Source organism: Panthera leo, chromosome A2 (assembly GCF_018350215.1).
Source record: "Panthera leo isolate Ple1 chromosome A2, P.leo_Ple1_pat1.1, whole genome shotgun sequence".
NCBI lineage: Eukaryota > Metazoa > Chordata > Mammalia > Carnivora > Felidae > Panthera > Panthera leo.
Window position 1 is genome coordinate 33,335,212 of NC_056680.1, and position 23,672 is coordinate 33,358,883.

The 23,672-nt window shown below is 44.9% G+C and overlaps 2 protein-coding genes across 4 annotated transcripts in view; both read left to right on the plus strand.

Moving 5' to 3' along the window:
- The first annotated feature begins 9,140 nt into the window (after positions 1-9,140).
- LOC122213112 (syncytin-1-like) lies at positions 9,141-10,898 on the plus strand. Its single transcript, XM_042927313.1, has one exon. The coding sequence runs from the start codon at positions 9,141-9,143 to the stop codon at positions 10,896-10,898; it is 1,758 nt and encodes a 585-aa protein (XP_042783247.1).
- A 2,700-nt stretch (positions 10,899-13,598) lies between these two features.
- SLC25A26 (solute carrier family 25 member 26) overlaps positions 13,599-23,672 on the plus strand; it is a 136,817-nt gene continuing 126,743 nt past the window's right edge. For all 3 annotated transcript variants that reach the window (XM_042929921.1, XM_042929923.1, XM_042929922.1), the window contains exon 1: positions 13,599-13,797. In XM_042929921.1, the coding sequence (XP_042785855.1) occupies positions 13,699-13,797 (99 nt within the window). In that variant the 5' untranslated portion in view covers positions 13,599-13,698. The remainder of the gene's footprint in view (positions 13,798-23,672) is intronic.

A 23,672-nucleotide genomic window follows, 5' to 3' on the forward strand; every position in this document is an offset into this window, starting at 1 on the left:
ATACCTGCAGTGTGGTGACAATGATGATGCATTGAAATACTCCATTTAAAAGGTATGTTCAAGGGGTGACAGATATTTATTTCTTTTTTTTTTTTTTTAATTTTATTTTTAGAGAGAGAGCACCCATGTGCTTGCATGTGAGCAGGTAGGGGCAGAAGGAGAGGGAGAATAATTTCAAGCAGGCTCCATGCCCAGTGCAGGGCCCATGACCCTGGGATCATGACCTAAGATAAAATCAAGGGTCAGATGTTCTATCAACTGAGCTACCTGGGCACTCTGGTGACATATTTTTCTGCTAGCATTTTATGAAAAGGAGGTCCCGGGTCATGTTGTAAGATCCGTGTCTCCAAGAGGGCTTCTAGTGGCATCATGAAATACTTGGTGAAGCTTTCACCTTTGTACAAAAGGAGAGAATGTCACATTTCTTCTTGATTCTAGAAGGCATCCAATGAATTGTATTACCTTCCAAGTTACCGGAAAATGGCATCAACTTAATTTCTTCCTACATAGTTGAAGACAGTCATCACAGTGAAGAGGAAAAGAGTTTCTCCTTAATTTTAGAACCAAAGAAGTACTGTCTCAAAATTAAAATCAACAGTCTGGGTTAAATTCTTTCTTAGGGGAAGAGTTGCATCTAAGACTTCCAAAATCATTAGTAACTGGAAAGAACATCTGTTTTCTCTTAGGGAGGTATGATAGTGTGTATCACAAAGTACATGTGCACCTCAATAATTTATCAATCTCTCATTCATAACATTCAGACTCTATAACATTAATGGGAAAATACTGAATAAATTTCATATCTTCTACAAGTCAGGCAGTGGACTCAGTCCTTTCCATGAATATATTATTAAAAAATCTCCATCCAGGTAGACAAATATGTTATTTTAGTCAATGTTATTGAGGTATAACCTACATACAGTAAAACGCATCCATTTAACTCATGTAATTAAAAACAATAAATTGTGCAATTCAATGCATTTTTGTAAATGTATTGCATATATAGAACATATACCCAAGCAGTGGCCACCACAATAATGATACAGAATATCTCTATCACCAAAAAGTACTCTTTGGTGTCTCCTTTGGAACCCATTCCTTGCCTCCACTCCAGGGCCTTGAAACCTCTAGTCTGTTTTGTTGCTATAATTTTATCTCTTCTGGAATTTCATATAAGTGTGATGGACACATGTTTTCATTTCTCTTGTGTAAATACCTAAGAGGCACATTGGAAAGCTAGGGGGTGGGGGACAAAAAGCATTTGGGGAGGTAGAAAATTATAGGTGGAAATTAAAAAAAAAAAAGGGAATAGAGAGAAAGGATCTCCTCAGGACCTCAGACTGGCCTCACAGAAGCCACCCTTTCCTGGAGTCATGCAACAGGTCCTGGGTGGGCTACTGCTGCCGTGTAGGTCAGGGACCATCAACCTTCTCGGGCTGTTCGCAGGCATCTGCTGCCATCGGAGATTACAATGAACACATCAGTCTGGATGTTAACTGTTCTAAGGAGGTAGCCACTGCCATCCATGGGGCCATCATCCTGGCCATGTTTTCTGTTGTCCCCGTGTGGCAAGGCTCCTGGGGGAACAAGACTGGCAAACCCCACACTGTCCCATGCAAGGTGACCGGCCGCTGTGGCTCTGTGCTAGTTCCCCTCATCCTCATCCCCAGAGGCCCTGGCATTATCTCAGCCCCTATGCCCAACAAGCTGATGCTGATGGCTGGCATTGAAGACTGCTACACCTCAGCCAGGAGCTGCATTGCCACGCTGGGCAACTTCACCACGGTCACTTTTGGTGCCATTCCCAAGACCTACATCTATCTCCCTCCCACCTCTGGAAAGAGACTGAGTTCACCAAGTCTCTCTATCAGGAATCCACCGACCGTCTTGTAAAGATCCACACCACGGTCTCCAGGCAGGGGTATGGCCACCACCTAGTTTTATACAAGAAAAATGAAATGAATTAGAGCTTGTGGGGGAAAAAAAATGCAACAAAAACATATACAAAACAATAAGAGGGGCATTGGTTTCTGTAGTGGTCGTACCATATTACATTCCTAGCATGTATGAGGTGCTCTTCATTCTTGCCACAATACTTGGCCTTTGGGGGCTTTCTGATTGTTGTCACTGTAGTGAGTAGGTCCCTGGATCTCAGTAGAATCTTCACTTGCATATCTCTGATGCGGTATTCAGTTTCCATCGTGACACTCCATGATTCTCACCTGCTGGTATTCATTCATGTCTCTGTTTAGTACAATCCCATAAAAAGTAGGGATGGCCTGTGGTAACAAATAGCTATTGCAGGGGCGCCTGGGTGGCTCAGTCGGTTAAGTGTCTGACTTCAGCTCAGGTCGTGATCTTGCAGTTTGTGAGTTCGAGCCCTGCTTTGTTCTCTGTGCTGACAGCTTGAGCCTGGAGCCTGCTTTGGTTTCTGTGTCTCCCACTCTCTGCCTCTCTCTCTCTCTCAAAAATAAATAAACATTAAAAAACACACACACACACAAATAGGCTATTGCAGGTATGACCACTGAGTGACTTCTCTGATCATGGAAAACATTTTAGTTTCTTTGTTGTTCTCCCTTAGATCACTCACTCTGGGGAAAACCAGCTGCCATATTCTCACGACACTCAAGCAACCCTATGGAGAAGTTTCTGTCACAAGGAACTGGGCCACTTGCCAAGAGCTGGCACTAATTTGCCAGTCATGGGAGTGAGCCATTTTGTAAGTGGATCCTCCAGTTCCAGTCAAAGCTTCAGCTATATCCCTAGCTGATGACTTGACTGCAGACCTATGAGGGACACCCTGAGACCAAACCCCTCAGCTGAGGCATTCTTGGATACCTGTCCTACAGAAATTGTGTTGAGAGGCCTAAGAAAATTAAAACTTAAAAGCTTAAGTTACGGGAAACTGAAACCTAACCAAGCTTAACCAGCTTGTTCCGCTTCTGTACAATTGCTTGGCGTGCCCATGTATTCCTGATCAATCATAGTTGCCTGGCACAACCGTATATTCTTGATCAACCATTGTTACTTGGCACATCCGTGTATTCCTGATTTCCCCATGACTTGTTTGTACCTGTCTATAAAAGGGGTGTAAAAACCTCTCTCAGGACCTCTCGGCGTCACCGCAACGAGGGCGCAGAGGTCCAGGTTCGAACCTGTAATAAATGACCCTTGCTGCTTAGCTTTGACTCTGGACTCTGGTGGTTCGTTTTTGGGGGTCTCTTAGACTCTGGGCGTTTCATTTGGTGCATTGGCCGGGAAGGCCCCCCCCCAAACCCACCAGACCTCAAGTCAACGGGTCATTTCTGAGACCGATCGGTGAGTGAGCCGGCTCTGTCTGTGTCTGTGTCTGTGTCTGTGTCAGTTGTCTGTCCGTTTCTGGCTCTCCCACGCGGGATCTGTATCAGTGACTGACCTAGCCCTGGAGGACGCGCTATAGGGAAGTCAGTCGGGACCAGTAGGAGACGTCCTCTGGCTCCCGTCTGGGGCACTATTTTGGCCCATCAGAACTCTGTTCGGGTTATGGACACCCGTTCTGTATCTGGTCTCTTCTCCAAGGCACTTTCTGTTTGCCGCCGCGCTTGCGATTTAACTTGTCTCCTCTCCCCTGCAGGTATATCCAACTCGCTTCCGGAACATAAACTAACTTGGCCCATTTATTTTTTTCCTATACAGGCTATGGGACAAAACCAGAGTACACCTCTCTCCCTTCTTCTAGCTAATTTCAAGGATGTTCAGGCTAGAGGCCATAACCTAAGCCTGGACATCCGCCGGTCAAGACTCATCACTTTCTGCCGGTCTGAGTGGCCCACTTTCGGGTTGGGCTGGCCTACTGAGGGCACTTTTTGTTTGCCTATAGTTGCCAAGGTAAGGGCCAAAACCCTCCGGCCAGGAGAGGAAGGCCACCCAGACCAGGTTCCCTACATCCTCGTCTGGCAAGATCTTATTGAGAACCCTCCACCCTGGATGTCCCCCTTCCTTTCCTCAGAGTCCTGTAAGATTCTCACGGCCCGCTCCACTGGCCCAACCAAGCCGCGAACCCCCTCAGCACCCCTAAATCCCATATTGCCTGATAGCCAGGACCTACTATCCCTGGACCCTCCACCCTATCTACCCCCTCCCCTTGCACCCCAGGCCCTGCCCGCAGCGGCCGCCCCACCAGTTTCCCCGCTGGTTGCCCCTCAAGGGGAACCGGGGGGAGGGGGGGGGGGTGGGAAGCGGCAGCTGTGCCAGAACCAGGAAGGCTACAGGCAGCGGCCGCACCAAGCCCTATTGAAAATGTAACCAACCATGAAGGGCCAGCCGGCCGAACTCGCGGGCGCACCCAGCGTGAGACAAGCTCTCGCTTCCCGGACTCCACTGTAGCCTTACCCCTGCGGGAAATAGGACCCCCCCGATGAAACGGGCAATCCCCGACTCCAGTATTGGCCCTTTTCCACCAGTGACCTTTATAATTGGAAAATTCAAAACGCTCGGTTTTCTGATAACCCTAAAGATCTTATAGCCCTCCTAGAGAGCATAATGTTCACCCACCAGCCTACCTGGGATGACTGCCAACAGCTTTTGCGAATCCTGTTTACCACGGAGGAGAGAGAGAGAATTCAACTTGAAGCGCGGAAGCTGGTCCCCGGGGAAGACGGTCGACCCACTGTTAACCCTGACCTCATTAATGCAGCATTTCCCCTGACTCGGCCTGATTGGAACTACAACGTGGCGAAGGTAGGGGACGACTGCTCATTTATCGCCAGACTCTAATGGCGGGTCTCCGGGCTGCAGCACGCAAGCCCACTAATCTGGCCAAGGTGTACTCGGTAGTACAAGGTAAGACAGAGAGCCCTGTCACCTTCTTAGATTAATGGAAGCCTTTAGGCAGTACACTCCCATGGACCCTGAGGCTCCTGAAAATCAGGCTGCTGTTGTAATGTCGTTTGTAAACTAGGCTGCCCCTGATATCAAAAAGAAACTCCAAAAATTAGAGGATTTAGAAGGAAAACAGATCCAGGATTTACTCTGCATTGCTCAGCGAGTATATAATAATCGGGACGCTCCAGAGGACAAGCAGCTCAAAGCTACCAGGGAAATGACTAAAGTTTTAGCCGCCATAGTTCAAAAGGATCAAGGGCCCACAGGAGAACAGAAAACTTGCCCCCCTAGGCGCCCCCTAGACAAAGACCAATGCACCTATTGTAAAGAAAAAGGACATTGGATTCGTGACTGTCCCAAAAAGAAACAACTGCACTCGGGGTCAAAGCCATGGCAAACCAAAGCGGCCCCCATCCTATTTACCCAGAACTCAGAATAGGGGAGTCGGGGTTCGGACCCCCTCCCCGAGCCCAGGGTAATCCTACAAGTGGAGGGGACCCCTGTGCAATTCCTCGTGGACACAGGAGCACAGCATTCAGTACTCACTAGCCCTCATGGAAAAATCTTTGATAAGTCCTCCTGGGTCAAAGGAGCTACAGGAACTAAAAAATATCCTTGGACCACCCAACAAACCGTGGATCTAGGGACAGGAAGGGTAACCCACTCCTTTTTGGTCATCCCAGATAGTCCCTGTCCCTTGCTGGGAAGAGATCTCCTCACAAAAATGGGAGTTCAAATTCACTTTCAGCCTGGAGGGCCTAAAGTAACTGACTCCCAGGACCAACCCATCTCGGTCCTCACCATACGACTGGAAGATGAATATCGGCTTCACCAAACTCCACCCTTCCCGGAACAGGATATTAGCTACTGGCTCCACTGGTGTCCCGGAGCCTGGGCAGAAACCGGGGGAATAGGGCTGGCAAAACATCGTCCTGCTCTATTCATAGAAGTTAAGCCAGGGGCCGACCCCGTGAGGGTCAAGCAGTACCCCATGTCAGCAGAGGCCAGGCTGGGCATTACCCCACACATCCGTCGTCTTCTCGACGTCGGAATCCTTAGACCATGCCATTCGGCATGGAACACCCCTTTGTTGCCTGTGCGCAAGCCTAATAGTGGAGATTATCGGCCAGTACAAGACCTAAGAGAGGTCAACAAACGGGTTATGGACATACACCCTACCGTGCCCAACCCTTATACTCTTCTCAGTACCCTCAGCCCAGACAAACGATGGTATACTGTTCTTGATTTAAAAGATGCCTTTTTCAGCCTGCCCTTGGCCCCCAAGAGCCAAGATATCTTTGCATTCGAATGGGCGGACCCAGAAAGAGGCATAAATGGACTACTCACCTGGACCCGACTTCCACAAGGATTTAAAAACTCCCCCACCCTATTTGATGAAGCCCTCCACGAAGATTTAAGTGAGTACCGGAAATTAAACCCAAATGTGTCTCTCCTACAATATGTAGATGACCTCCTTGTTGCAGCCGAGACCCGAGAAGCCTGCCTCGTGGGGACAAAAAACCTCCTACAGACGCTGGAGAACCTAGGGTACCGCACGTCCGCTAAGAAGGCCCAAATCTGCAAGCCTGAGGTAATATATCTGGGGTACTTACTAAAAGGAGGACAAAGATGGCTCACTGATGCTCGGAAAGAGACTGTCCTCCGCATCCCGCGACCCAACACGCCTCGACAGGTGAGAGAATTCCTGGGGTCTGCGGGATTCTGCCGATTGTGGATCCCAGGTTTTGCTGAAATGGCCAAACCCCTTTACGCAGTTTCTAAAAACCAACCATCCTTTGAATGGTCTGCAGAAGCTGAGCAGGCATTCCAACAGATAAAGAGAGCTCTCCTATCGGCCCCAGCTCTAGGACTGCCCGATATCTCTAAACCTTTCCACTTATATGTAGATGAGCACCAAGGCATAGCCAAGGCAGTGCTAACCCAGCATTTAGGTCCATGGCCCAGACCAGTGGCCTATCTCTCAAAAAAACTGGATCCTGTAGCTGCAGGATGGCCCCCTTGTCTCCGGATAATAGCGGCTACAGCCCTAATGGTTAAAGATGCTGATAAGCTGTCCCTGGGTCAAGAGTTACATGTCACCACACCCCACGCCATTGAAGGAGTACTCAAGCAGCCCCCCGATAGGTGGATGAGCAATGCTCGGATGGTCCACTATCAGGGACTCCTGTTAAATCCTTTGCGGATCACATATACCCCTCCCCGAACTTTAAACCCAGCCTCGCTGCTACCCGACCCTGACCTGGACTCCCCGCTCCATGACTGTGCCGACATCCTAGCACAGATCCATGGAACAAGGGAAGACCTACAGGACCGGCCATTACCTGATGCTGAGGTCACCTGGTTTACTGACGGAAGTAGCTTCGTCCATCAAGGACAGAGGTATGCAGGGGCAGCAGTGACATCTGAGACTGAAGTGATATGGGCAAAGGCTCTGCCCCCAGGGACTTCTGCCCAAAGGCAGAACTAATTGCATTAACCCAAGCATTAAAAATGGGGCAGGATGGGGCGCCTGGGTGGCGCAGTCGGTTAAGCGTCCGACTTCAGCCAGGTCACGATCTCGCGGTCCGTGAGTTCGAGCCCCGCGTCGGGCTCTGGGCTGATGGCTCGGAGCCTGGAGCCTGTTTCCGATTCTGTATCTCCCTCTCTCTCTGCCTCTCCCCCGTTCATGCTCTGTCTCTCTCTGTCCCAAAAATAAATAAAAAACGTTGAAAAAAAAATTTAAAAAAAAAAAAAAAAAAAAAATGGGGCAGGACCGCAAAGTGACTATATATACGGACAGCCGGTATGCCTTTGCTACGGCCCACATACATGGGGCAATATACCGTGAGAGGGGACTACTCACTGCTGAAGGCAAAGACATCAAAAATAAAGATGAAATTCTGGCCCTATTGGCCGCTATTTGGGCCCCTAAAAAATTGGCCATAGTACATTGCCCGGGTCACCAAAAAATAACTGATCCAGTCTCTCGAGGGAATAACCTCGCTGACCAGACTGAACGCCAGGTAGCACAAAACCTCATTCAAGTACTCCCTGCGCAGCTACCAGACCCAGGGCCCCTAGATTTACCCCCACAGCCTGAATACTCAGAAGATGATCTTATTTGGATGCGCAAGCTCCCCATGACACAAGTTACAGATGGATGGTGGAGGGACTCTAGAGACCGCCTTATCCTTCCCGAAAAATTGGGCCACGCAATCCTGACAAAAATACACCACTCTACCCATTTGGGGCCCCGAAGACTTCAGGATCTCTTCAGACAATCTCAACTGGTATTAAAAAACATCTCTGACCAGACAGAAAGGGTTGTGACAGCCTGTTCTACATGTCAACTCCAAAACGCGCACCCACATACCACAGGCCAAGGCCACCGAAAAAGAGGAACCATACCAGAGGCCCACTGGGAAGTGGACTTCACCGAGGTAAAGCCCGGCAAATATGGTTATAAATACTTACTAGTGTTCATAGACACTTTTTCAGGATGGACTGAAGCCTTCCCAACCAAGAAGGAAACGGCGCAGATAATAGCCAAAAAGATCCTAGAGGAAATCCTGCCCAGGTATGGTTTTCCAGTCATGATAGGGTCAGACAATGGACCTGCGTTTATTTCTAAGGTAAGTCAGGGATTGGCTTCCGTACTTGGGGCAGATTGGAAATTACATTGTGCCTACCGGCCCCAAAGCTCAGGACAAGTAGAAAGAATGAATAGAACACTAAAAGAGACCCTTACTAAATTGACTATGGAGACTGGCGCTAATTGGGTAGAGTTACTCCCCTACGCTCTGTACAGGGTTCGCAACTCCCCATACAAGTTGGGCCTTACACCCTATGAAATCATGTTTGGCAGACCCACACCTATTATACCTAATCTTAAGTCAAACCTTATTCAATTAGACCGAGATAACAGCCTCTTGTCTTCTCTCAGGGCTCTACAGCGGGTTCATGAGGCCGTGTGGCCTAAACTAAAAGAACTGTATGAGACAGAGCTCCCACCCACTCCTCATCAGTATCGTCCAGGAGACTGGGTCCTCGTCAAGCGACACAGGCAGGAGAACCTCGAACCCAGGTGAAAAGGACCTTACCAAATCATCCTGACGACTCCCACCGCCATCAAGGTAGATAACCTCCCCACCTGGATTCACCACACCCACGTGAAACCTGTCGACCCGCTGTCTGACTTCGTGGGACACACTGATAAAAATACTACTTGGACTGTAAACCAGATAAGAAAAACCCCCTCAAACTAACCTTGCGCCATGCCTCCCCTAAACATGTTCAGGATAGTGACCCTTGTCCTACTAGCCCTCAACCTTAAACTCCTAGAGGGAGGACTAAATGCCCCTGTTGACAAACGGAAATTGTATGAAGCTCTGTATGGGAGGCCCTGTGATTGCAGAGGTGGCGTAGTTAGAACCCTTACCCTGCCACATGGTAAAAGACTAATAGCCGGCTCTATAGGAAAGGGTGGTCACTATCAGCAAATATACACTCAAACCCAAGACTGTGGGACCACAGTTGCTTACTTAACCCAGACCTATGATATCACAGGACCCCAAAAACAGCAGTGGTTATGTGTTGACAAACCTAAACCCCTGCCCCCCACAGCAGAATGCCCTTGCTCTACTTTCCAGGAATCGATGCATAGCTCTTGTTATGACTCCTATCAGCAATGTATGGGGCCAGGCAATTCCACAACCTACTTTACAGCTATCCTACAGAGTGTCAGGGCAGCAAAAGCTAATGATAATAATATGCAACTTCAAGCTGGCTGCCGTGGCTCAGTTGGAAAAGCCGTCTGCTGGAACCCACGAGCCCCCATACATGTGTCTGATGGCGGAGGACCCCAGGACACTGTCAGACAGATAGAAACGCAAGCGAAACTTAAAGAAATTGCAAAACACATGTATCCACAGCTTAATTACCACCCCCTAATTCTCCCTAGGCACCACCCTTATGAATTAGACCCTCAGACAATGTCTGTCCTAGAAGCCACTTTCTTACTCTTAAACATCTCTAACCCGAGTCTAGCCCAAGATTGTTGGCTTTGCCTATCCCGGCGGACTCTCCGACCCATCGCCATCCCCACTGAAATTAATATCAGCATAATCAATGACTGCTTACCTTCCTCCCTACTTGACCCCTTCCCCGTTCAATTCATTAGCCCATTCAATGCCTCGTGCTTTATAAATAACCTTACCTCCCAGAATGACAACATAGATGTAGGAATCGTATCCCTTGCCCAATGCCACCAGTACGTCATTATCAACTCCTCGTTATGCAGTACCAACACCACCGTTTTCGTCTGTGGAAATAACCAAGCCTACACTTATCTACCTCATAATTGGACTGGAGTATGTATCCTGGCCACCTTACTGCCAGATATTGACTTGGTTGCAGGAAAAACCCCCATGCCCATTCCTCGTCTAGATTTTGTAGCTGGCAGATCCAAACGAGCTGTGGCTGTTATCCCCCTCCTGGCAGGCCTAGGAATTACAGGCGCATTGACAGCCGGGACAGCAGGATTAGGAGTCTCTATACACTCCTATCTGCGACTTTCTCGGCAGCTAATTAATGATGTCGAAGCCTTGTCAGGGACAATCCAGGATCTGCAAGATCAGCTGGATTCCCTAGCAGAAGTGGTGTTACAAAATAGAAGAGGGTTAGATCTGCTAACCGCAGAACAAGGCGGCATCTGCTTAGCCCTACAAGAAAAATGTTGCTTTTATGCCAGTAAATCAGGAATAGTTCGGACCAAAATTAAACAGCTCCAAGAGGACCTCGCACGCCGACGAAAAGAACTAGCCGAGAACCCACTGTGGTCAGCACTCCATGGGTTTCTCCCTTACCTTCTCCCCCTTTTGGGCCCCCTACTAGGCCTCCTCCTCCTTTTTACCATCGGCCCTATTATATTCAACAGAATAATGAACTTTATCAGAGATAGATTAAACACCATTCAGGTTATGGTCCTTAGGCCACAGTATCAGCTCCTCGACATGGAAAGCGAGCTTGATTAAGTAGCACTGTAGGACCCAAGATTGGGTCCTCAGGTACTTGAGAAAGGGGGGAATGAGAGGCCTAAGAAAATTAAAACTTAAAAGCTTAAGTTACGGGAAACTGAAACCTAACCAAGCTTAACCAGCTTGTTCCGCTTCTGTACAATTGCTTGGCGCGCCCATGTATTCCTGATCAATCATAGTTGCCTGGCACAACCGTATATTCTTGATCAACCATTGTTACTTGGCATATCTGTGTATTTCTGATCAATCATTATTGCTTGGCACATCCGTGTATTCCTGATTTCCCCATGACTTGTTTGTACCTGTCTATAAAAGGGGTGTAAAAACCTCTCTCAGGACCTCTCGGCGTCACCGCAACGAGGGCGCAGAGGTCCAGGTTCGAACCTGTAATAAATGACCCTTGCTGCTTAGCTTTGACTCTGGACTCTGGTGGTTCGTTTTTGGGGGTCTCTTAGACTCTGGGCGTTTCAGTGTGAGGTAATAAAGGTTTACTGTTCTAAGTTTTGGGATAGTTTGTTACTCACCAACAGACAACCAGTACAGATTTTGGTACCTAAAAAAAATTTTTTTAAACGTTTATTTATTATTAAGACACAGAGAGAGACAGAACATGAGCATGGGAGGGGCAGAGAGAGGAGGAGACACAGAATCCAAAGCAGGCTCCAGGCTCTGAGCTGCCAGCACAGAGCCTGACACGGGAATCGCACTCGTGAACCTCCAGATCATGACCTGAGCCGAAGTCAGAAACTTAACCGACTGAGCCACCCAGGCGCCCCTTTAAAAAAATTTTTTTTTTAAATTTTTTTTTAACATTTTATTTATTTTTGAGACAGAGAGAGACAGAGCATGAACAGGGGAGGGGCAGAGAGAGAGGGAGACACAGAATCGGAAGCAGGCTCCAGGCTCTGAGCCATCAGCCCAGAGCCCGACGCAGGGCTCGAACTCACGGACCGCGAGATCTTGGCCTGAGCTGAAGTCGGACATTTAACCGACTGAGCCACCCAGGCGCCCCCCCAATTTTTTTTTTTTAATGAGGTTTTGGTACTTAAAAATGGGTTGCTGCTGTAACAAACATTCAAACTCTAGGAGTGGCTTTGTCACCAGGCAGTAGATTAAAAAATGGAAGGACTTTGAGGAAAGCATTAGTGGAAACCTACTGATCAAACCTTGATGGCCTTGGAGGAGTCTGCCAGCAAGGGCTTATGGGTAAATGTGATTGGCATAATTCTAAGATGGTTCTAAACATTCCTGCCCTGTTAATTCATACGTTTTGTACAATCACATCCCTTGAGTGTGATTAGAACCTGCTAACATGATGAAATATAACTTCCATGATTATGTTGCAAAAAATGATTTTGCATATGTAATTAAGGTCCCTAATCATTTGAATTAATCAAAAGAGAGATTATGGAGGGCAGGGGTGGGTAGGGCTGACCTCATCGTATAAGCCCTTAAAAGAGACAAACAACAGCATAAGAGGTCCTCCTGCTGGCCCCGGGGTGGGGACGGGGCGGGGGGGCGGGGGGTAGTGAACCAGCATATTTTGAGATGGCCTATGGATTGTGACATGTGGCAATCAGGAGAGGACCAATGTTCTGCAGGCAGCATAGGGAAAGGTATTGGTAGAGGGAACAACACGGGTAAGATGGGAGAGCTTGAAAGTGTATAGTCTGTGAGTAGTCTAGCCAGTGGGAAGAGTGACAGAAGACACTATCTGGGAGGTGAGTACCATGATAAGGAGCTGGACTATTTCACATGCGCAGCAAAAGAGAGTAATTTGAATCAGGAAAGTGATGTAACCATCATCTTTAGAGAATACTTCCCGTGCACCAAGAACTAAGTTGAAAACGTGCATGCATTACCTCACTGAATCTGTAATAGTACCAAAAGAAGTTACTCTCAGTATCCCAAGTTCACAAGGGAGGAAACTCCGTCTTGGAGAAGTTATGCGCAAACCTAGCAGGCAAAGCTTGGAATTTGAAACCTTAAAGGTATGCTGGCTAATTATTTCTAGATCACACATCTAGATGAGAATAAAGAATGGTATGAACGTCGATTAAAGAAAGGCAGACAAGGAGCCTGGTAAGGCTACTGAAAAGGTTTTGAGGGAAGATGGGCACTAAGAAAAAATTCAAGCCTGGCTCTGCTATGTTCCCTGTAGCTTTTGGTTGGGACTTCTGGATGTGCGCACTAGTACCGCAGCGAACAGGATGAGCAATTCTGCAAATAGATAATTTAAAAAGTAAATACTATTAGATGCAGTAACTGTAAGAGGTGGAGGATGCTAATTTTTACCTGGAGTAAGGAACCTTTTAAAGCCTTTTTCTATATGTTTACTAATCGTCTGATGTTGAGTCTGTTTTATAGAAACTCAGACAAAATTGGTTCAAACTGAGCTAAGAGAAAAATTAAAAAGAACTGGAAACTAAAAGCCTCGTCCCTTAAACTAGCCCCGCCCCTTCATTGCCCCGCCTTCCACCAAGCCGCGCCTCTTTGGGGCTAACACTAGCTTTCCCCAGCCTTCACCCGGTGACTCTCAGTTCCAGGATCCCGCCCAGCTTCATTTGCTCGCGAGAGTTTCTTCATCTAGCCGAATCACAAGGCTGCTGCAGGAAACGGAAGCAGAGAAGAGTCGCGAGACTTGGCTAGACCGCATGCCTCCCCAGACCCCTCCCCTCCCTCCCGGCGCACCTTCTGGCCCAGCTTTCTCGGTTGCACGTGTAGTTGTTTTGGCTCAATCTCACGTGGCCGCGGAAGTGCCGGCGCTACAAGTCCGCCCCCAAGATGGCGGCACCCAATGAATGGGGTCGCGATCCGCTTCTGCTCAGTCTCCAAGTATAGCCTTTGCGGTGTCTGCGGGGCCATGGAGCGGCCTGGGTTCATGGCTTCGCTGGTGGTGAGTGCTGGACGGTAGGGTGGGGCGCTCGGGGTGCCAGAGTCGCGCAGTGGAGCCCGTAGTAGTTTCTGTCCCCTGGCACTTCCGGTTTCGCGTGTTGAACCGTCTTCAGGTCAGTGGTCACTTGGCAGGTCCCGGAGGGAACGCGGGTTTCCTGGGCCACCGCCGGGCCTCGTGTCAAGGCTGTGCCTTTCTTACCTGGAAAACAGAAGGACACGGGGGTGGGGTGCTTGACAGTTTTCCTCAAAATGGAAAGAAAAAAAAAGTTGCAATTATATAGTGTGACCACATTCTGGAGAACTTGGGAATTAAGTATATGTAACAACAACTCCCTCCCCCACCCCCCCGGCCAAAAAAAAAATACCCACAACGAAACAAAAACGCTTGCATCGCTCAGATTCTTCCTGTCCAGGACTGTTTTTTATTTAGCTGTATTTGTTTTCACTCTCGTAAAATGACCTGTTCATTCAATATATAATTAATCTGTTTATTTAAAGTGTTCTTGTAGGCTTTGGGTATATTGATAAGTGTAAATAATTACGGAGCCAATAGGACAGTAGTGTGTAGAAACCTACCAGAATTAACAGGTTTGAACATCAAAAACAACCCAAGAACCAAAATGTCTGTAATATTTTGAAGTCTCTGTTACCGCAGGTCTAGTAGGGATACCGGATACAGCAGTGAACAAGATAGATTGGCTGCTTGTGTGTGTTTTCATTGTGGAAGAGTAGGAAGAAACAGTAAAAAACAAACAAAAAACACAACATTTGAAAAAGCTTCCACTGGGGTAATGGAGGCTCAGTAGAATTTCATTTAATTGTTTGTTGTTGCAGGTGTTAGGGATAATATGGTGAACAAGACAGACCTCAAGTGGGTCAGGTGGTGGAGACAGAATAGTAAAATGACTGTTAGAAAAAACAGCAATGATCTGAGGGCTGGTTTCATAGTGTTACGGAGGATGTTCAAGGGAGTGCCTTAGCCTCACTTGTGGGATCATGTTTTATTTATTTATTTTAACGTTTATTTATTTTTGAGACAGAGAGAGACAGAGCATGAATGGGGGAGGGTCAGAGAGAGAGGGAGACACAGAATCCGAAGCAGGCTCCAGGCTCTGAGCTGTCAGCACAGAGCCCGACGCGGGGCTCGAACTCACGGACTGTGAGATCATGACCTGAGCCGAAGTCGGACGCTCAACCAACTGAGCCACCCAGGCGCCCCTATTTATTTTTATTTTTAAAAATTATTTTTAATTTTATTTTTTTAAATTTACACCCAAATTAGTTAGCATAGAGTGCAACAATGATTTCAGGAGTAGATTCCTTAGTGCCCCTTACCCATTTAGCCCATCCCCCTCCCACACCCCCTCCAGTAACCCTCAGTTCTCCATATTTATGAGAGAACTCATAAATTTATTTATTATTTTCTCTTATGTTTTGTCCCCCTCCCTGTTTTTATATTATTTTTGTTTCCCTTCCCTTATGTTCATCTGTTTTGTCTCTTAAAGTCCTCATAGGAGTGAAGTCATATGATATTTGTCTTTCTCTGAGTGACTAATTTCAGTTAGCATAATACTCTCCAGTTCCATCCACTTAGTTGCAAATGGCAAGGTTTCATTCTTTTTGATTGCCAAGTAATACTCCATTGTCTATATATACCACATCTTCTTTATCCATTCATCCATTGATGGACATGTGGGCTCTTTCCATACTTTGGCTATTGTTGGTAACACTGCTATAAACATTGGGGTGCACGTGTCCCTTCGAAACAGCACACCTGTATCCCTTGGATAATACCTAGTAGTGCAATTGCTGGGTCGTAGGGTAGTTCTATTTTTAGCTTTTTGAGGACCCTCCATACTGTTTTCCAGAGTGCCTGCACCAGGTTGCATTCCCATGACAATCAGTTAAGTCTCATCTTAGTTTTCCAAATGAGGAACTGAGGTATAGAGAGTTTAGGTAACTTCTCCAGAGTCACACAACTGATATCTGTTTCATGTGTGTAAGTGTCAGAGCTCAGATTGCAACCAGGCAGCGTAACATGGGATTTCATGCTCATAAACACTCCTTGATACTCTCCCTGAAGTCAGCAGCAGTAGCTAGCCATTGCTAAAAACAGGTGAGTGCCAGAGTTAACAAATGAATGGTAGTTTTAAAATTTATTAAAATAGGATACAAAGGCCAAAAGATACTTTTTTTTTCACCGCAGTTACAGAAGGCATAATTAGGATCAATAAGTAGAAGTTTCGAGGAAGTTAGATTTCATTCCAGCTAAAGAGGAATGATTTTATTTGTTAAACACACACAGTTTATTGGCCATGTGTCCTGTCCACCAGGCACTCGATAGCCCTTGGAGGTATGGTGGTCAACCAACCAAACTCCTAAGTACCGTTTAAAAAATGAACTGAGGTGGACTGGAGATAGAACAATATTGGAGAACCTTCTTGAGATTCTTGGAATGACCAAGAAAGCCCCCGAGGAGGTAACATCAAGCTAAGACATGAAAGGTAGGAAAGGGAAAGACATTTCCAGGAGCAGAGGAGAAAATTGAAAGGGAGCAGTGTGAACGAAAACCCTCAGGTGGAAGGAATTGAGGATGGTAAAGTGGTGGCTAAGGCCTAGTGGGTAAGGGTAGTGTGGCAGGGGGTCGTGTATCAGAGGTGAGTCTTTGTGGGCCATGGAAAGGAATTTTGATTTTTCTTTTCTTTTTTTAAATGTTTATTTATTTATTTTGAGAGAAAGAGCACGAGCATGAGAGAGGCAGAAAGAGAGGGAGAGAGAGGATCCCATGCTGGCTCTGAGTCATGGGCTGGGAGTCCACTGTGGGGCTCAAACTCTGGAACCAGGAGCTCAAATCAAGAGTCAGATGCTTAACTGTCTGAGCCACCCAGGTGCCCCAGGACTTTGGATTTCATTTGAAGCATAATGGAAGTCATTAGAAAGTTCTATTATCAAAGTAGTTCAGCAATGGAATGGCCTCCCCCCACCCCTCCACCCCCCCACCCCCGCTCAGGTTGGGAGTATCTTTGAGGTAGGCTGGGTGCTCCTGGGGGAGTTGTGTTTTGCTTGTCGCTGTGCTGCCAGGGCCTGGCATTTAGTAGGTACTCAGTCTTACTTACTGAAAGAATGAATGAGAGATAGGTCTAAATGATTGCCGGTCTTGAAACTCAGATTCTAAGTATTGAATGAGAGAATGTTAGATATGTAGTACAGAGCCTGACATGTAGCAGTCCTTTAAATACTTGCTTCCTAAAGCTTCACGAGGAGGATTGAAGGGTCGTAGAGTAGAAGGGAAGAGCCCCTGGGATATTAGTGTTCATTTGGAGCAGAGTAGGCTCTTGAGAAGGAAAAAAACCTCAGAGTACAGTGACCGATTCATACTTTTAGGAAAACAGTTGGAACCAAGTATTAGCAACCTAAAGATGTTCATAACATTTAATTCAGTGAAGACAATAGAAAGTTGCTTAAACATGACACAAGAGAGAAGTGGTTAAACGGTAATAGATGCATTTCATGAGCGATTCATGGGCCATTAACAACAGTGCTTGTGAAGAGTGTGTGCTATAACATGGAAAATACTTGTAAAAGAAAAAAAATACAAGACTGCACGTAGATATATCTGCTCATGCCTGATTAAAACTATAAAAATACGATCTGTTCATGAAAAAAGGACTATTGAAATTTCCCAAGATAATACAAAATAATTTTGATAATAGCATTACTTTTTCTCTAGGTTTTTTTTTAAGATACAAAAAGTACTTTTTTTTTTTTTTAAATAAATACCGCACCCTGTATTACGTCTCTTTTCCTGCCTGCCTCTTCTCTCCCCTTCAGTACTTAACGATTTCACGGTCCTTGTAGTTCATGAATTCATCTGGCTTGTTACTTGAATGAGACACCCAAAACATCCTGCTGTAGTTACTGTGAACCGGTCCCCGGTTCAGGGAAAAGAAGCTTGGCAAGTGTGGGCACTGTGCAGTGTGAAGTAAACTCGGTCTTTTGGGTGGTTGCCTGGGTTGTCAAAGTAGCCTTGAGAACTGATGAGAAAAGGTATGATTATTTAACGACCTCTAAAAACTCTTGTCAATGTTAAATGACAGACTCTTGCTGTTGATGTAAATGTGTAAGGAAATGAAAAAAATAGTAAGGCTGATATTTAACTGTGATTTACAACGTGAGAGACACAGAGTTTCTTTGTGAAAGTGTGTCAGAAGGAATTTGAACAGTGCCTATCTTCTTTCTTTTAAATTTTTTTTAACGTTTATTTATCTTTGAGAGAGACAGAGTGTGAGTGGGGGGAGGAGACACAGAATCTGAAGCAGGCTCCAGGCTCTGGGCTGTCAGCACAGACAGAGCCGGATACGGGGCTCCAACTGGGAACGGCGAGACTGTGACCTAGGCGGAAGTTGGAGACTTAATGGACTGAACCCCGCAGGTGCCCCAAACAGTGCTTATCTTCTAGTCACATAACTTACATAGAACTAGCATCTTTGTTATGCCTCGGCAAAGTGTCACACAGCTTCGGGTCAACTTCCAACGTTTTATCCTGTGCTTTCCTTGTTAGAAAGTATGTCAGAATTCTTTGATGGGAAGACTTTTGCTGGCATCCTTTCCTCTGGGACACTTCATCCTTTTGGTGATAGCCGCTTTCCTCACTTAGGTTGGTAAGTTGGCCTTTGCTCATTGCCTCTCTGCATATCTAGATTTCAGTGTTCCCACTTTTCAGTTATTTGCTGCAGTTTGATCTTTGTTGGCCAGCTCCCTCTATTGATTTTCTACTTTTGGAAAATGTCACTCTGTTTACTGTAATGTGAACCATGGTGTTGGATGTCTTGTGTTACTTGTACTTGGAATTCATGCCTCCTCTTCCTTTGTAAGGCACAGGCTGTTTGCCTGACTGTTCTTTTATTTTTAAATTGTTTTCTTAGGTGGTTCTGAAAAAGTTCTTTCATAATACTGGTGTCTTCTCCCTGGGTCTGACCTTTGGCTGAGAACCACTGGCAGAATGTGACTTGAGGGGAATGACAGGGGTTGTGTTGCTATGGCTTCTTCGGTGGGTGAGCAAACAGAGTGAAAAGAGGATGAAGTACTGGACATACTTTGAAGGGAAGTTTTCCATGTTCTTTGCCATGTATTTTTCTTTCCTCGAAGGTTGCCTCCTAGTTTTCAATCTGGTGTAAAGGGATGTTAGTATCTTAGGATGAAGTATTATCTCCAGATCTATAAGGAGTTGGGAATGATGCTTCCACATTCTCTAGCTTGCTTCGTGCGGCTTTGTTTCTTTTGGCATTTTAAGTCAGAGTGAGCAGATCGTTTTTGCTTGTTTTGATGTTGAGCTGTACCCTGCACACAAGTGTATTCTGAATTTTGATCAGTCACTGGAGCCTGCAAGGTCCCCTCAGAGACCCTCGGTCATCTAGGACCACAGTTGAGAACCAGTGTTGGTGGATGCCTTTTTTCTGTGTCTCACGTACTGGGAGATGGGACCACTTTTCCTTTCTCATTTTTCTTTAGGCATAAGAGGGGGTTGGAGGAATGTTTTAGTATTTGATAATTACAAAAGACTTGTTAATGTGATGTTTTGTTACCACTTCTGAAAGAAATGCTACCTGTTGAAATAAAAATTTAGTAGTGAAAATTTATATGATACAGAATTTGAGCAGCACTAATGAAATGTCAAATAGAGAACAGGAAAAAACTGCACCCAGGCCTTTTTCACCTCCACAAATCAGGCATCTTTTACCTGTTCAACCAGACATATATGTTAGCCTTTACTCTGGTAGTGGATAAGAGTGCTTCAAACGTAAGGCCCCTGCCCTCCTGCTTTATAGTCCAGTAGGAGACAGATGTTAAAAAGAAAATGAAACAAAAATTAGCCATGCAGTAGCAAATAGTGATGAAAAGTAGCCATTTACTGAGCACTTTAACATGTGCCTGTGCACATTTTTCACAGCAAGTCTTATTGTTACAGTTTTGTATTTTTTTTAAGTTAATTTATTTTGAGAGAGAGAGAGCGAGTGAGCAGGGAAGGGGCAGAGAGAGAGGGAGAGAGAATCTAAGCAGGCTCCCTATTGCCAACATGGAGCCTGATGTGGGCTCGAACTCACTAACCGTGAGATCATGACCTGAGCCAAAAAATGAGAGTTGGACCCTTAACTGAGCCACCCAGGTGCCCTTTGTATTCTGCTTCTAAAAAATTAACCCGTAAATTCAAATCTAATGGTTATAAAGAAATTTGAACATATGTATTTCTCAAGTTTTTTAGTTGATGCTGAATTGTTCCTGCCATGCATCACATGATTTGGCTTTGTGTGGAGTGTGTCCATAGGTGATTCTTGTCCAGGAGGCAGAATTTGAGGAGAAATTTAAATTCATTATTACTAATAAAAGACTTGAATTTATGTATTTTGTATATGAATTTATTAAATTTAATATATGAATGTAATCTTCAGTCTTTATCACCTAGGTCTTTTCATGGCCTTTAAATTTTTTTTTTTTTTTTTCAACGTTTATTTTATTTTTGGGACAGAGAGAGACAGAGCATGAACGGGGGAGGGACAGAGAGAGAGGGAGACACAGAATCGGAAACAGGCTCCAGGCTCCGAGCCATCAGCCCAGAGCCCGACGCGGGGCTCAAACTCACGGACCGTGAGATCATGACCTGGCTGAAGTCGGATGCTTTAACCGACTGCGCCACCCAGGTGCCCCTTCATGGCCTTTAATAGTCATGTCAGAAATACTGCATCCAGGAAACTTTGAAGGATATTTATAGTAACATACTAAAAATAATAATTTTTATTTATTGATAAGTGTTAAAGGCTGGCATTTTGCAGTTTTTTACTGGCGTTTCCAGCTTTTTATTATATACAAGCATGTAACAGGCTCACGTAATTGTATTTAATTCTCATTTAATCTCCCTTTTCCTCGGCTGCAGTGACTTCTTACTTGACATGTCTCTGAAGGCAAGGAAAATAAAAGCAAAAATGAACTATTGGGACCTCATTAAGATAAAAAGCTTCTGCACAGCAAAGGGAGCACTCAGTAAAACCAAAAGGTAACCAACGGAATGGGAGAAGATATTTGCAAATGACATGTCAGATATAGGGTTAGTATCCAAAATCTGTGAAGAATTTACCAAACTCAACACCCGAGAAACAAATAATCCAGTGAAGAAATGGGCAGAAGACATCAATAGACACTTTCCCAAAGAAGACATCCAGATGGCTAACAGACAGATGAAAAAATGCTCCACATTGCTCATCATCAGGGAAATACAAATCAAAACCATGTTGAGATATCACTTCACAGTGGTCAGAGTGGCTAAAATTAGCAACTCAGGAAACAACTTCTATTGGAGATGATGTGGAGAAAGGGGAACACTCTTGCACTGTTGGTGGGAATGCACACTGCTGCAGCCGCTCTGGAAAACAATGTGGACGTTTCTCAAAAATTAAAAATAGAATTACCCTATGACCTAGCGATAGAACAACTAGGAATTTATCCCAAGGAAACAGGAGTGCTGATTTGTAGGGGCGCATGTACCCCAATGTTTATAGCAGCACTATTGACAATAGCCAAACTATGGAGAGACACCAAATGTCCATCACCTAATGAATGGATAAAGAAGATGTGGTCTGTATATACAATGAAATACTACTTGGCAATGAAAAAACAATGAAATCTTGCCATGTACAACAATGTGGATGGAACTGGAGAGTATTATGCTAAGTGAAATAAGTGAGTCAGAAAAAGACATAGATATATTTTCATTCATGTGGAATTTGAGAAACTTAGCAGAAGACCATAGGGAAAGGGAAGGAAAGATAAGATAAAAACAGAGGGAGAGAAAGCATAAGAGACAAAAATACTGAGAAAAAATGAGAGAACCAATGGGGTTGATGGGGGTGTGGGGAAAATGAGTGATGGGCATTGAGGAGGGCACTTGTTGGGATGAGCACTGGCTGTTGTATGTAAATGATGAATCACAGGAATCTACCCCGAAGCCAAGACTACACTGTGCATACGTTAGCTAACTTGACAATAAACTGTTAAAATATATAATCTCAATTTTGAAAAACTCCGTGAAGTAAGGTACTATTATTTTCCCCATTTCATGTATGAAGAAATAGAAGCTTAGAGAGGGTTAAATAGCTTTCCTAAGGAGACCCAGTTGAGATTGAAGCCAGGTCTGTCTGTCTGATGTCAAAGCTGTGTTCTTAGGCGATAGTTAATCTGAAAGAATTTCTGGAGAAATCGAAGGGTACTCAAGAACATTACTGTGTTCTTGAGAATAGCTCTTGAGAATAGCCTCACTAAACAAAACAACCTACGTGGCCTTTTCCTTTGGGAAGTGATGATCAGCAGAATTTCTGGAGAAGTCACCCTAAATAGATCACAAAGCTATCTGTTTAAATGGAATGCTAAGAAGTATAGTAGCAGACAGATGGCCCTGGCTTTCAGCTATCACAAGTCCTCTGGCAAACCGCAGTTGGGACAAAGAGTGACTTACTCTTTTTATTCCGAACATTTAATCTTTTTATAAAGTGTTTTCTCATCATCTCCCATATCCATTTGATTCAGACCAGCAAACTAGTGCTGAAGCCCTGCTACATATGAGGCTCCGGGTTAGATACTTAGGAGAGCAAAGGTGACTGACCTGGCTTCTGTTCTGAAGGATCATAATGTCAGGTCAGATGTAATGATTACTTAGTACTGAAAGTGAAATCTAAATGGGGTTATGTCGGGGAGTCAAGGAAGTAGCATTTAATTCTCACCGGGAGCTTGGGAAGGACTTTAGGAAGCTCATGGCATTTGGTCACAGCCTTAACAGTGGATAGGATTTTGGCAGGTGTGTGTGTGTGTGTGTGTGTATGTGTGTATGTGTGTATGTGTATGGTGGCAGGGGAGTAGGTAGCCTTCTGTAAACGGGAGACAGAGGGCAAAGAGAGGACATTCCACACTGAAAACTAAAGCAGGAGGGCAGAAGTGAGAAGTTGTAGGTCATGTTCGGGAAACAGGTTCCTGAGACTCACTGACTATAAGAGTATGTAAAATGAAGCTGGGTAGGTATGAACATGGGTCAGGGTTCTTAGTTACCTCTTACTAAGTGCCAACTCAATACCACATGTAATCAGTGAATTAGGATTTTTTTTTTTTTTTTTTTTTGGTGGAGCAGTATTATTTGAAATCTTTACTTTTATAAGTTTATAATGCTCATTATAAAACTGGAACAATACAAAAATTAGCAAGATGGTAAAAATACTACTCATTCCCAATCTCTTGCGACAGAGGTAATAACTTGGAGGAATTCAGTGTGTATGCTTCCAAAGTTCAAGTTAGGCATATGTATAGATCCATACACATTTCTTTGTAAGATGAGATTATATGGCATATATGCTTCTGTAGCTTATTTAATTAATTTACGAATATAACATATTTCTGTGCCAGTGAGTTCAGATTGACTTCTTTCTTTTAAAGGCTGTGTAGCAGTCTGTTACTCAGATAGAATTTATTTAACAAGATCCCAAGGATGGACCTTTAGACTATTGCCAGTTTTTTACTGTTATAAATAATTGCTGTAGTAAACCATCTTGTATATTTATGCACTTATTTCTGTGGAAGAAATGTTTGGAAATAAAATCACAGGTCAAGGGCTTTATAAATGAAAATTTTCATTTTGCCAAATTGTCCTTCACAAGATTGTAATAATTTGTTTCCCCTAATAGTGCCCATAATCATTCTTCATATTTTTAACCTTTTTAATTTATGGGGAAATTGTTTTGATTTGTTTTATTTGATCATTAATGATAGGGAAGCACACATTCATAATTTGGTTGGCTGTTTATATTTTTCTTTTGGATATTGCATGGTCCTTTGTTT

Excerpts from the sequence above, each read along its gene's own strand:
- LOC122213112 (XM_042927313.1), top strand. The coding sequence starts at position 9,141 with ATGCCTCCCCTAAACATGTTCAGGATAGTGACCCTTGTCCTACTAGCC.